This window comes from Sturnira hondurensis, unplaced genomic scaffold (assembly GCF_014824575.4).
Source record: "Sturnira hondurensis isolate 20B ecotype Veracruz unplaced genomic scaffold, ASM1482457v3 Scaffold0021632, whole genome shotgun sequence".
In the NCBI taxonomy this organism is placed as follows: domain Eukaryota; kingdom Metazoa; phylum Chordata; class Mammalia; order Chiroptera; family Phyllostomidae; genus Sturnira; species Sturnira hondurensis.
The window spans coordinates 5,534,179-5,546,952 of record NW_028094263.1 but is presented as its reverse complement, the minus strand read 5'-3'; the positions used below and the strand labels follow the sequence as shown (position 1 = coordinate 5,546,952).

The following is a 12,774-nucleotide window of genomic DNA, read 5'->3' as shown; positions in this document are numbered from 1 at the left end:
AGTGGCTGCTGGGGGGGGGGGGACAGGGAGGGGCTGGAAAGAGAAGTACAAATCTTCAGCTGGAAGATGAACGTGGGCTGAGGGTCTAGAGCAAAACCCGGTGACTGTCGCTGACAACACTGTATCAGGTCATTGAACTTTACTGAGACTCTAGAACTTCAATGTTCTCACCAAAAAGAAAAAATAAAGTTTAAAAAATTGTTCTTTATCACCAGTGTGACTCACTATTATGCAGCCTCATCTGTCTTCTTGTGTGCCTAAATTATTCATGGAGATTGCAAAGATTCTTTATGTGTACATTACGGTGAAAAAAAGTTCAAGGGCTAAAAGAACACCCCTTCCTAGTCCCTTCTGTTACCTCTGTTGAAAAAAAGGAAAGCCCCAAGTGGTGATTTCCGGAATGGAATGGACCAGACAGCTGCACGGAGGGAAAAAGAGAGCCAGGCAAGGTGGACTGTGCCCTCACACCTGGGGTGAGGTGTCAGCGGGGGAGGAGTCCCCTCAACGCTATAAAAGATCAGTTCATTCCCCACAGAGGGACAGACTCGGCCCCATCCCGGTTCTTCCAGGTGCCTCCTCCTAGAACCCGCAATGGATTTCACGCGCAGAAGCTTCCAGAGAAGCCTGAGCTCCTCCTCACAGGCCTCTGTAGGCAGCGTGTACAGGAAAGGGAACAGGCTCCTGGGGGTTGCGCCCAGCGTCCATGGAGGGGCCGGGGGCCACGGCACCCGCATCTCGACCACCAAACAAATGGTGAGCTACGGCACGGATCTTGACAGAGGGGACCTGCTTTTGGGCAACGAGAAGACGACCATGAGAAACCTCAATGACCGCCTAGCAAGCTACCTGGAGAAAGTGCGGTCCCTGGAACAGGCCAACCGCACGCTTGAAATGCAGATCAAGCAGTGGTATGAAATGAACGCGCCCAGCACCGCCCGGGACTACAGTGCGTACTACAGACAAATTGAAGAGCTTCAGGCTCAGGTGAGAGATGATGCCCGTGTTTTGTACTCCACAGTGTAGCTGGGCGATGTATCGAGAGGGTGTGTACATGGCGGGGTGCGGGTTTGCAAACGGATGTTGTCAAGCAAATAGGCTAAAATGCTCCAGCTGTCAAAACCGTGCAGTATTCTATCATCTGCCCTCAGTGCTGGAATACCTGACTACATAATAGGACAGCTGTAAATCACATTGTTTCAATTTTTAAAAATCTAATTATATATACAATATAAAAATGTTATCCTCCCATCTTATAATCTGTGCTTTTGTCATAGTTTACTAAGGTTAAGGCTAAGTAAATAGTAAGCCTGTTTTTTCTGAAAGAGCTAAAATTTTTAAGTGATAATATAAACCTTCCTTAGTTTCACCTAGTTCCCATCAACTTCTGAAACCCCAGGCAATCGGGAGAGTTTCCTCCTTTCATTTATGTAAATGGTATAATACACGTATTAGAATAGACTGTATTATAGAACTCGATCACAAAGAGATTCGGGGTGAGAAGGGGGGAAGAGGTGTAGGTCTGAATGATACCTGCATTTTTAAATGCCCTGCTGAGTGATCTGATTACCATCAGCAGAAACCACTTCTGCAGAAATAAAATGTTCTATGGCCCCAATTCAAATTTATTGCAGTCGGATCAGAACCATATCATCTAAGAAGGGTGGGGTTCGCTGCGCTATCAGTTGTGTGGAATAAAAGAAGACTTTGCTCCTAAATGAACATTTCCGATGTGACACAGAGCACCTGTGCCGCTTGGACATTCTTATCTGATCAAGAAAGGTGTCCCTTTCCTCTTCCTGTCTATTTTAACCTTTGTTCTCCTTGGAAGCAAAGGCAATGTACCAGCAAGTCTCTTTTTCTTGTGTTGTATCAGACATCAGTCTGATTTGATTCAGATTCTACAGGAAGTCACTTTGGAATTTCAGGAAGCATGTAGATGTGAGAGGCAAAGATGTTTACATTGCATCCCTGGCCAGGTAGCTCAGTTAGTTAGAGCATCATCCTGATACCCTCAGGTTGCAGGTTCCATCTCTGGTCAGGACACACCTAAGACGCAACCCATGAATGCATTTTAAATAAGTGAAACAATAAATTGGTGTTTCTGTTTTTCTCTCTGCTTATCTATCTATCTCTCCCTCTCTCTCTCTCTCTTCTTCCCTCAATCCCCTCCCTCTCTTTCTCTTGTCCCCTCTCTCTCAGAAAAAAAATTTTAATGTACATCACCCTTTCTACCAACAGGTCATCCTTCTCAGGCTCCCACTAAAAACATCCAAAATCAGCCAACTTTTTCCCCTACCTGTCTCATGCTTCATGCTTCTAAATCTACTCTGGATCATCCCAAATCCACAGGCACAGCCATCTCTTCCATGTAGCTGGACAGACCGAGCGTCTGACGGAAGGAAGCTCTCTCCAGGACAGGATCCATTGAAAGAGACGTGCCATTATAACATTTCCTACAGGCAGACTTCTGACCCGTGCACATCTTAGAGAGAATGCACCCATTAGGTCACAGCTTCTTAGAAGCAGGGACTTGTCCATCCCGATAGCCCCAGTGCATGGCACAGCTCCCACCACTAACCGGGGTCCATTCATCAGCCAATATTTAGTAACCAGGTGCCAGCCACCATGCTGGGCAGTGGGAAATACAACGGTGAACACAAAGTGATTTAGGGGGAAACAGGCATGAGCAAAGGCAACACTTACCCCCCACAGGATAGAAGCTAATATGGAGGGCTGTGTGGGGCAGTGGGGGCACAGGCAGTCCACCCATCCAGTTCTGTTTTGAGACAATCATGAAGGCTTGAAGCAAGGAATGTGTGAGCTGAGATGTGGACGAAGATAAAGAGGAGGAGGAGTTCACCAAGTGAAAGGAGCTAAGAGGAATGTTCTAAGCAAGAACAACATCAAAAGCATGGCACTCAATGAGGTATAACGCCTGGAGTTGAATTAAAATCTCCTCTGGGCCCTTGCCAGTGTGGCTCATTTGGTTGGAGCATCATCCCATAGACCGAAAGGTCGTGGGCTGAGTTCCCAGTCAGGGCACACAGCCAGGTTGGGGGTTTGATCCCCAGTCAGCACACGTACTGGAAGACAGCCAATCAATGTTTCTCTCTCACACCCATGCCCCCCTCTCTCTCTCTCTCTCTCTCTCTCTCTCTCTCTCTCTCTCTTTCAGCAATGAAAAAATGTCCTTGGGCAAGAATTATAAATAGTTAAAAAAATAAATAAAATATCTGATGGAATCATAGGAAAGCTGACCAACTCTGGGACCACCGCTGCATTTTACAAGTCTATTATGTTAAATAACCGTATCATTATTCCTCCTTTCTATTTTCCTGTGGAAATTACTGACATGAGTATCATCTTTGATCTAACAGTAATCGTGTCCGAGGATACACACCATCGTTTCAAACTCCTATCCAGTTGAAAACGTCCTTCTTTCTCACATGTTTTCCAGATTAAAGAGGCTCAGCTGCAGAAAGCTCAGTGGATCCTGAAAATTGATAACAGCAAACTGGCCGCTGAGGACTTCAGGCTGAAGTAGGTTCTCTAATACCCTGGCGAAACTTCCTCAAACGGAATTTCTTTTAGTCAACCTTCGTGACCCCAGCTTAGAGGAGCTACCACTAAATATTTTCAAGATCTCAGCATTTACGGGGCATTAGAAACTACCTGGTCTAGCCCAGCACTTAGAGCTGGGCTTCCCTCTTCCACGGGCTTAAGATTCGGCCACCCAGGTGTGTCATGAACACCTCCAGTAACTACTGCTGTTCCTGCTGTTGAGCTCTAGCGGCTAGAACGTTCTTTTTTCGTAACCTGGCATCTACCTTCCCACTGACTGAGCCCTCCTCTGCCCTCGGGAATAACAGCAAAGCTGTTTAAATCTCCCCTCCCGAGTAAGGGCCTTCTGTCATCTAAAGACAGTTGTTTGCCCACCTTCGTGATTCTGCAGTGAGTCACCCACAGCCCTTCAACTGCCCACAAATGCAGGAGCAAAGTCCCGGGGTGACTCTTGGTGCTTTCTGGTTTGCCAGTTCTACAATACAGTCTGACCGACCCACGGACGAGGACTGTGACTGGATGGGTGAAACTGTGCAGCCCTGCAGTCACATCACACTGCGTGTGGTCAGAGTCGCTCTCCATAAACTGCTTCTACACCAGGGCCTCCTCACCTGAACCCGTACCCTGCATCTGCACTGAGAAGTACCCTATGTTCTAAATGGGGGGCCTCTTACTGCTACAAGGGATCAAAACAAAGGAACTGAGAAAACAGATCTGACGGTTAAAGCAGTAAAAGGTCACTAATTCCAGTGAATATCTGAGTGTCCTATGGCAGTGTTATTTTTTTAAATTTCACTATTTTAATAAAAAACAGGAATATATAAAATTGTGGAAGAAAATACGTAAGTTTTTAATAAAATATACTTTGGATGCATCTGTTTATAGAGTAATAAAAATAAATGGATCATGTATATTCACTAAGTAAATTTAACCAACCATTTTAAAAATCAATAATGAAAATGCATTTGCTAGCACGGTAATTAAGCAAAGTTTTTAAAAATTCTGTTTAAATATATCCTAGAATTTAGGAACTTTTTAAAGCAATTTCAGTTTGCTTTTTTAATCAAATTACAAAGATTACAAGGCAAATTATCTGATTCTTAGGGTCCCATGAACATTTTTGAAATGCACAAAGAGGGACAACAATGATGTGTTGAAATTGACACCCTCCCATACCACATAAAAAACCCATCTTACTACATGAAGATGGTCTCCTCTGTAAAGGCTTCGGACGGACTCAGTGGTCTCTGCTCATCACTTAATTCACAGGTACGAGGCTGAAAGGGGGCTGCGCGTCGCAGCAGAGGCTGACATCCAGAGCCTGAGCAAGGTTGCTGATGACCTAACCCTGCAAAAAACAGACTTGGAGATACACATTGAAGGACTGAACAAAGACCTGCTTCTCCTCAAAAAAGAACATCAGGAGGTAAGAAAATATTCAGAAGTGGTATTGGCAATGGTAGAATGACTAAAATAATAAGGAAGATGAGGAGGAAGATTTGATGGCGGTGGGGGTGGTGATGGTGAAGAAGATGACAACAATAATGATGTTATCCCTAACTACTTTTTATAAGGCTCCTGTTGGGGTTAAATAACTTAGAAGAATACCCACACCATAAAAAAAAAAAAAAAACCCTGCCAAATTATTATGTTCTTCCTTTTTTATTCATTCCCAGTGAAGGAAGCCATAAAATGTATTATGACTTTTATGCCCAGCCTCCTCTGAGGATACATTTCAGACTATTTAATCAACCAGGATTTTCATTCTCATAGGAAGTGGAGAGCCTACGCAAACAGCTGGGCAAAACTGTCAACGTGGAGCTAAAGGCTGCTCCAGGCCTGAATCTCGGTGTCATCATGGATGAAATGAGGAAGAAATATGAAGCCTTGGCCCAAGAGAACCTTAAGAAGGTCAAAGAAGAGTTTGAGTTACAGGTAATAGCATAATTCCAAAGGATAAGCAAATGTGTGGAAGCTGTCCTCTGAAAAGAGGTAACTCTTCTCCTTCTCTCCTTCCTTCTTTCCCCTCCCTCCCTTCCTTCCTTCCTTTTTTTCTCCTATTTATTTTTTTCTTTTTTGGAATTTTAGATCGAATCTCTGCAGCAACAAGTCACAGTAGACACCCAAGAATTAAAAGCGGCTGGGGTTCAAGTCAAGGAGCTGAGACATGTCTACCAGAACTGGGAGATAGACCTCCAGTCCCACCTCAGTATGGTAAAGCACATCTGCCTCCCAGCTCCCAGGGTCGTGTGTTCACTATGTGCTTGTGGTAGGAACTTTAAAAATGCCAAGACCTCTAAAAATGAACCCCTCCCCTTGCAGAGCTGGCAGGGAAACAAGCCCAACAACTGATTATATTTGAAGGACAGAAGGAGATCAAGGGAAGGGGAAATGCGCTGCGAGGCTGCACAGGAAGAAGTAGATGTGGGAGACCTCGGAGGGAAAGGGACGCTTGCCCCGGACCTGAAAACTTAAGCTGAACTTGAAGCTAGAGAACAGGGGTAAAGACATTCTGGGCTGAGCAAATCAGCCAGGGCATGACAAGTGATGCCACGGTAACAACCCCCAAATCACAGGGGCTGGCAACAGCGCTGCCTCCGGCATGGTCCGGCTGCGCTCTCGCTGGTGCTGTAGCACTCAGAAAAGAGCAGTAGTCAGACCGTGGATCACTCTTAACCTCTCAGAAAAGGCATTTGTTAGTTTCCCTTGCATTTCACTAGACAAAGAAAGTCCCAGGGCCCAGCCTGGCCTCAAGGAGTTGAGGAAGTCTAATAATCCACGCAAAGAGGCCCCATGAATGGCAGGGAGGGAAGCAAATACTGAGGACGATAGTACAATACACAGTAAGAGAAGAGTGAGTGCAAAGCTAAAAACAAACAAGCCCCCCTCCCAAGAGCTAGTGAATCTAGCTGGCTGACTGGGGTTGCCCAGAGGAAAGCAGTAAGAGATAAAACTAGAAACATGCATGGTGCCCACAGTAACTAGCTGCACAAATTCCTCTCGGAGGATATTACAATTGAGCGCCCTCTTAAATCAAGGCCTCAAGTAAGAAACATGCACTTTTTCTTGTGCTCGTAGAAAGAATCTTTGGAGTGGACACTGCAAGATACCAATGCTCGTTATCAAAGCCAGCTGGCCACCATCCAGGGGCTGCTCAACTCCTTAGAGGCCCAGCTGGTGCAGATTCGGACTGAAGCAGAGCGCCAGAGCTTAGAATACACCGATCTCCTGGACGTAAAGACCCGGCTTGAGCAGGAAATTGCTACTTACCGCCGCCTCCTGGAAGGAGAAGACACGATGTAAGGATCTTAGAATCAAGGGATATGCATCGATGACTACGTACTGTGCTGTTTTCATGTCCACACATCAAACCCTGTCACTCATTCCCAAGCATCCATGCAATCCCTAGCACAAAATCAATTACACACACACACAGCAACACTACAAATGAAACAAAAATATGCCCAACAGTACACACACACCACAAAAATACCGCATACAGGCTTTGGTACTTCCGGCTGGGTTGTAACACAAAGTTAGAGGATGGGTACACAGATGATAGAGATTGTTCTAATGTTAACTTCTATAATTAGTACATACTTGAAAGCACAGTCACTTCTTGAAATTCTCATTGAGAGGTCATGCGCTGCACAAGAGGCCGCAGGGGTCTGCGGGAGCCAACTTAAGAATCATCTGTGTTGTAGTAGCCACTGTCTCAAGTACCACACCCAGAAATGTCAGCGAGAGAACCCAAGATTCCAACTTCCGTTGATATTTTGTCATTTTCATTAGAAAAACTCCTAGTGTGTGTCAAGTGGGTCAGTTTTGAAGCTCCGTGTTTTTTGAATTAAAAAGTAAGACACTCACATTAGAAGAAACAAGCATAGTAAAGGGGGAAATATATAAATATATAAATATATTAAAACACACATCACTCAGGATTCATTTCCAAACAAACAGAAAGGCAGGTCACTGCTTCATTTTCAAAATGGCAATAACACCTTTTTCTGTTTCTTTTTCCTTTCTTTGAAACACAAACCAACAAATAACAGAACTACCGACCATCTAGTAAGCATCCAGGACAAACTAGGTGAGTGTTCTCGTGTTCACACACTTCCCGTAAGACTGAATCCCCCTCAAGAGCTTCCCTTCCTTACTTGCGTCTGGTGAAAAGTAAAGGGAGATCAGTTCCCAAGGGAGCAGGTACTACCCCGGGGACTCTGTCGCGTAAAGGAAGCTTCCCTGTGGGACATTTGTCACACTCCCTGTGCTGGGTGGTTTTCTTGGCCCCTATTGTTGGGCTGGGACATGAAATCCTGAAAAGGAAAAATAAGGCGAAAAGATCCACTTTGCTGGATTCACAACTGTATATTTCTCTTTGGGGTGGGAAGAGTAGAAAATCTGTGACTCTGCGGAGAGTGGCACATGTTCGGCATTAATTTTAAAGTGGATTTAAGATCATTTAAGAAAGATCACGGGTTAGACTTTTTCTAAAGAAAGACATACCCACAAAATGATACCTAAAAGTTGGATACTATACATCATCAGGGTTCGGTGTCTGAATTGACGTTTTCTATTTAAATCTAAATTCCAGATGTAAAGAAAGCCAGGAAGGTTACGACGGTTGTGCAAGAAATAGTGGATGGCAAGGTCGTGTCATCTGAAGTCAAAGAAATGGAGGAAACGATGTGAACACCTGCGGGGAGAAGGTGCTGCTGAGGTCTTGAAAGAAGTGTAGCTGTAATTTTCGCTCCTTACAAGAAGGTCGCCACCAGAAAGCACCATTAATGCTTTCTATGGTAGGGGGCGGGACATTTATCAGTCTCCGTAATTGAAAATAAACGCGTTACTCAAAGGAGCAGCAAATTTCCTGCAGAAATGAAATCCAATGAGCGTTAAGATGTTTCAGATATCATCACTGCCACCTTTACCACAAAAGAGATTAATTACAATTCATTAATGCCTAATATCAATTCATTAATGCTCCTGAAAATGGCAGCACATTTCAATTAAGCTAAACTCATGGAGCAGGGAGTCTGTGCAAATAAATCTCTTTCTCTCTCTCATTTTCCCTGTTTCTGAATTGCAAAATCTCCATTCTGGGGCTCCTGGATTCTTGATTAAGGCAATTTCTTAGTTAATTTCATAAAATTGTCAGCGTCAGTACAATTCTGCCAGCTTTGAATGATAGCTTCTTTTTTTCCATTGTCTCCCCTGCCTTTTAAAAAACTCATTTCAGCTCTTTGAATAATTTAAAAGTCAAACTCCAATCATAAATGCTGAGCAGAATAAGAAAGAAGCATATTATGCTTGAAGTGGGCATAGATTAGAAGCAAAATTAATTAGTGAAACCCTTCTCCAAGAAGAATGCTTCTCCTGGTGATAATAAACTGCATAAATCATCAGGTTCTTTCTTTTCTATGCGGTGAACATCTATCATGTTATGTTGTTTCTCACTATTTTTTATAACAGCTGTAATGGGTTATAACTCACATGCCCTGAAAGTGTACAATTCAGTGGCCTTTAGCATGTTCCCAGGGTTGTACGACCATCACCATCGGGTCATTTTAGAGCATTTCATCGTCCCCAAAAGAAACCCCATTAGCAGCCACCCCTCCAGACCCTCCAAGCCCCTGACAACCACTAATTCATTTCCTCTCTCTGCGGATTTGCCTAATCTGGACAGTTCATGTAAATGGAATCATGAAGGTGTTCTTTTGTACACAGTGCTTATAGCAGCTGTATTTGTAGAGGCCCAGAAATGGAAACAACTCAAATGGCCATCAACTGATGGACAGATAAACAAGATGTGGTATATTCATACAATGGAATATTATTTGGCACTAAAAAAGAATGAAGTACTCACACACGCTGCAACATGGACGAACCTTGGAAACATTACTCTAAACGAAAGAGGCCGGATACAAAAACATGCGTATTGTAGTCTCCCCTCTTTGCGTTTCAGTGAGCAACAACTGCCTTGCAAGTTTTTACAGGAAAAACTAATTCTTCCTCTATCACCGTATTCTAGTAAGTGAATAGTTTGGATTTAAGTTTTGATATGTGTTTGCAAATAAATAAAATTTTTGAGTGTGATTACTATATTAAAAATAATAATCTGATTCACTTAAGAATGATATCTGCCATTTATTAAGCACTTACTATGAACTAAAGAGAATGCCAGGCATTTTATAGCCATTTCTTATTTAATGTGCACAATACACGCCACGAGGTAGAACCTGTCTAGTTGCAGCACATGAACTTGACAATATGCAATCATTTTTGACCTTCAGAATTAGCAATTTTGTGCGACTTGACCTCATCATATCATTCCCATTTACATATGAGGACAAATGAGGGTTGTAGTTGAGGACATGAAGTACTTTCCCAAATTAACGGCTAACAGGTAATGGAGCAAGACAGCGAACCTCGGGCTGTTCACCTAAAGTCATTCTGGGCTTTGGGAATTACCTGTACACAACACCTTCCAACATCTAAAAAGAATGACGTGGAATTATATAAAAATCAAACCTTGGTACTCCTTTAAGTAACTGTCCCGTGACAATTGCTGAGTCACACTTGAAGCGAGTGCGTGCCTATCCTTAGCTGTTTCGTTGTTTTCTAATTGTCATTTTTATACGGGCCAGATACTTACAACACCTAATTGTGACAGATGAACAGCCAACATCACACACAAGGCTTGGTTCAGCACAGCTTTGTCAGAAAAACATTCTTTTCCCATTCTCATTCCTTTGCTTTTCAAAGAAGTGAAGAGGTTTTTCTCTTACTTATTTCTTAATTTCCTTGCAAGTCGCTCCACTTAATTACTTGCTTTTAAAGAACTTTTAGAAGTGAATTCTTTTGCACCTACCGGCACACATTCCAGAATAGGCTGAAACTTCACCATGCAAACATCAGAGACCGTGAGTCCGCCCAACAATACACCCTACAGGAGAAGGGTTTGTGATTCCCAAGGCACAGCCGTCGCCATAGGACAGTACTGATGCTTTGTTAAAAAGAGGTCAAATTGTTACTTGAACTCAATTTCCTATCATAAAAATGACAATCCTTGCTTTTGGTCTATCTCTAGTTTCTTCCAAGTAATCTTGGAATGAAAGTAGGTGACATCACGCACACCTGCGGAACCAGACGGCTCTGCCTCCTGCTCTACAGGTGGTCACCATGTGGACATGAGCGTTAGTCTCCTTGTATCTGTGCCCCTGTATGAGCTAAGAACAGCACGATCCTATTTCGGACAGGCATGCTGATCCAGAGGATGTGTAGTCGGTAAGTGCAGGTCTCTTTATCACACATTAAAATCATCACTAATACACCTCACGACTTTGTGTGAAATCATCAGCACAGAAGTGAGGTTACCACCCTCAGAGAGAATCCCTGAGGTGAAGCGAGGATGGCCAGAACTACGTTCTCTGGGCTTTGGGAACTGCTTCTGCATAAAGCCTTACAATGTCTACAGAGAAGAATAACATGGAATTATATAAGAGCAAACCTTGACCAGTGGACACCCTCTCCCCTCACCCTTACTCACTTGGGGATCGTCTCAGGTACCTGACGACACCCTCAAACAACATTTCCAAGTTAAAGCACTAGTAAGTAATTTTGATTTTTTTAAATTTCCCTTCAAACATCTGTTTTCTCTCCCCTAGACTCGCTTCTAAGATTCCCCTTACCAGTGTTTTATTGTATCTTTCTCTTCTTCTCTCTCACCACATACAATTCTCCCCTGCTTTTGAGAACCCTTGAACTCTGAGGTCCCAGAACTCATCCTCGGTGTGGCCCCTGCGGTCCTCGGTCATCCTCATCTCAAAAGCACAGCGTAAAACGTCGGTCACCCTATGTTCTTTCACTCACTCACAGCAGCTTAAAATGTATTCCAAGCAAAAGCACAAGGTGAATGGACCATGTGACCAGTGAAACGCAGGAAGGGGAAGGTCTGTCTGTCTCACACTCAGGTGCAAAATTCTACAATCAGAAACCAGACAAGTAACCAATCCGACATGAGGAGATGAGCACACATCTCACTTAACAAAAATCTAAAGATTCACAGATACCACATAAGTAATTGCTTCCATTTTGAGAATTCCCTAACCTCTACAAAGGTGGAGACTTAATTCTTTTCAACAGTTCACCCTGGTTCTAGTCATTTTCCTCTCTGCCCCCACTTACATAATCACTTACCAACAAGGCCAAGATTGTTTCTGCTTTATATATTCCCACCTCCCCACATTTTTACAGCTGTCAAAGAACATTATTTTCACTTCTCAGTATTCCGGAATAAAGGCTTAGTTATTTAACATAGCCCTCTCCACCCAAAAACAATAGTCATTGAAGAAGAAATATTTCTCTTTTCAACTTCTGAAGTTCCTCCCCATTTATAATTGCAGTCAGAACAAATCTTGGTCAAAGAACACCAATAAATTAGAGCAGAGTCATTTTCAAATGAAATAAATTTTAAATGACACATTCAGGCGTATTAAGGATTAAGTTCTTTCCAGTGAAACAACTCCAGGAACACGCGGGTAAGTTTAGCCGCACAGTAGGCTATGCATCAGGATTAAAACAAATAAATCGGGCATAGTCCCTACCTGAGAAATTTACAGACTAGGATAACATATACTCTGTACAGAAACATAAAGGTATACTGTGTAAACACAATGCGTAAATATTGAGCAAAATTAGTTAAATTTACATACATGCATGAGCATTAGGAAGTACACATTTCAACACAAAATTGGTCCCAAGTTCACAAACTGAACTCAACCATATTCCCGCACTACGTGGTCATGTCACTAAGTGACAATTCTGACTTCGGCACGTTCCCTCTGACTCTGTAAGCAAGCGATAGCCTGTTTTCACTTCTACGGCCGTAACACGGAATCACTCTGCTCGTGTGTGCCTGACGGTTAACAACCGTAGTGTCAAGTTCCTGCGTGGGGAGCACAAGTCTGACTAATACTTGGTAAGATCTCTGGAGATGCAGCTACGTGTCAAACGTATGTGTAAGAACACATCTGCCTCTGCGTTTCCGTGATTTCACATAAGGCGCCATTTCTTATAAACCCTGAGAATTGATCTCTGGGCCTCAGCCTCGACCCTAAGAAATTAAATTCGAGGAGCAAGCTTTTGGGTAAAGGAAAAGAGCCGACGCGGGTGGCTGAGGAGCAGGGCAGACGCCCAGTCTCACAGCTGCGG

General features: G+C 43.4%; 1 protein-coding gene across 1 annotated transcript; it reads left to right on the top strand.

The window, feature by feature from the left end:
* The first annotated feature begins 557 nt into the window (after window positions 1-557).
* KRT20 (keratin 20) lies at window positions 558-8,966 on the top strand. Its single transcript, XM_037033533.1, has 8 exons — window positions 558-984; window positions 3,458-3,540; window positions 4,831-4,987; window positions 5,335-5,496; window positions 5,650-5,775; window positions 6,640-6,860; window positions 7,614-7,651; window positions 8,156-8,966. The coding sequence occupies exons 1-8, from the start codon at window positions 592-594 to the stop codon at window positions 8,251-8,253; spliced, it is 1,278 nt and encodes a 425-aa protein (XP_036889428.1). The 5' UTR covers window positions 558-591; the 3' UTR covers window positions 8,254-8,966.
* The last annotated feature ends 3,808 nt before the right edge of the window (window positions 8,967-12,774 follow it).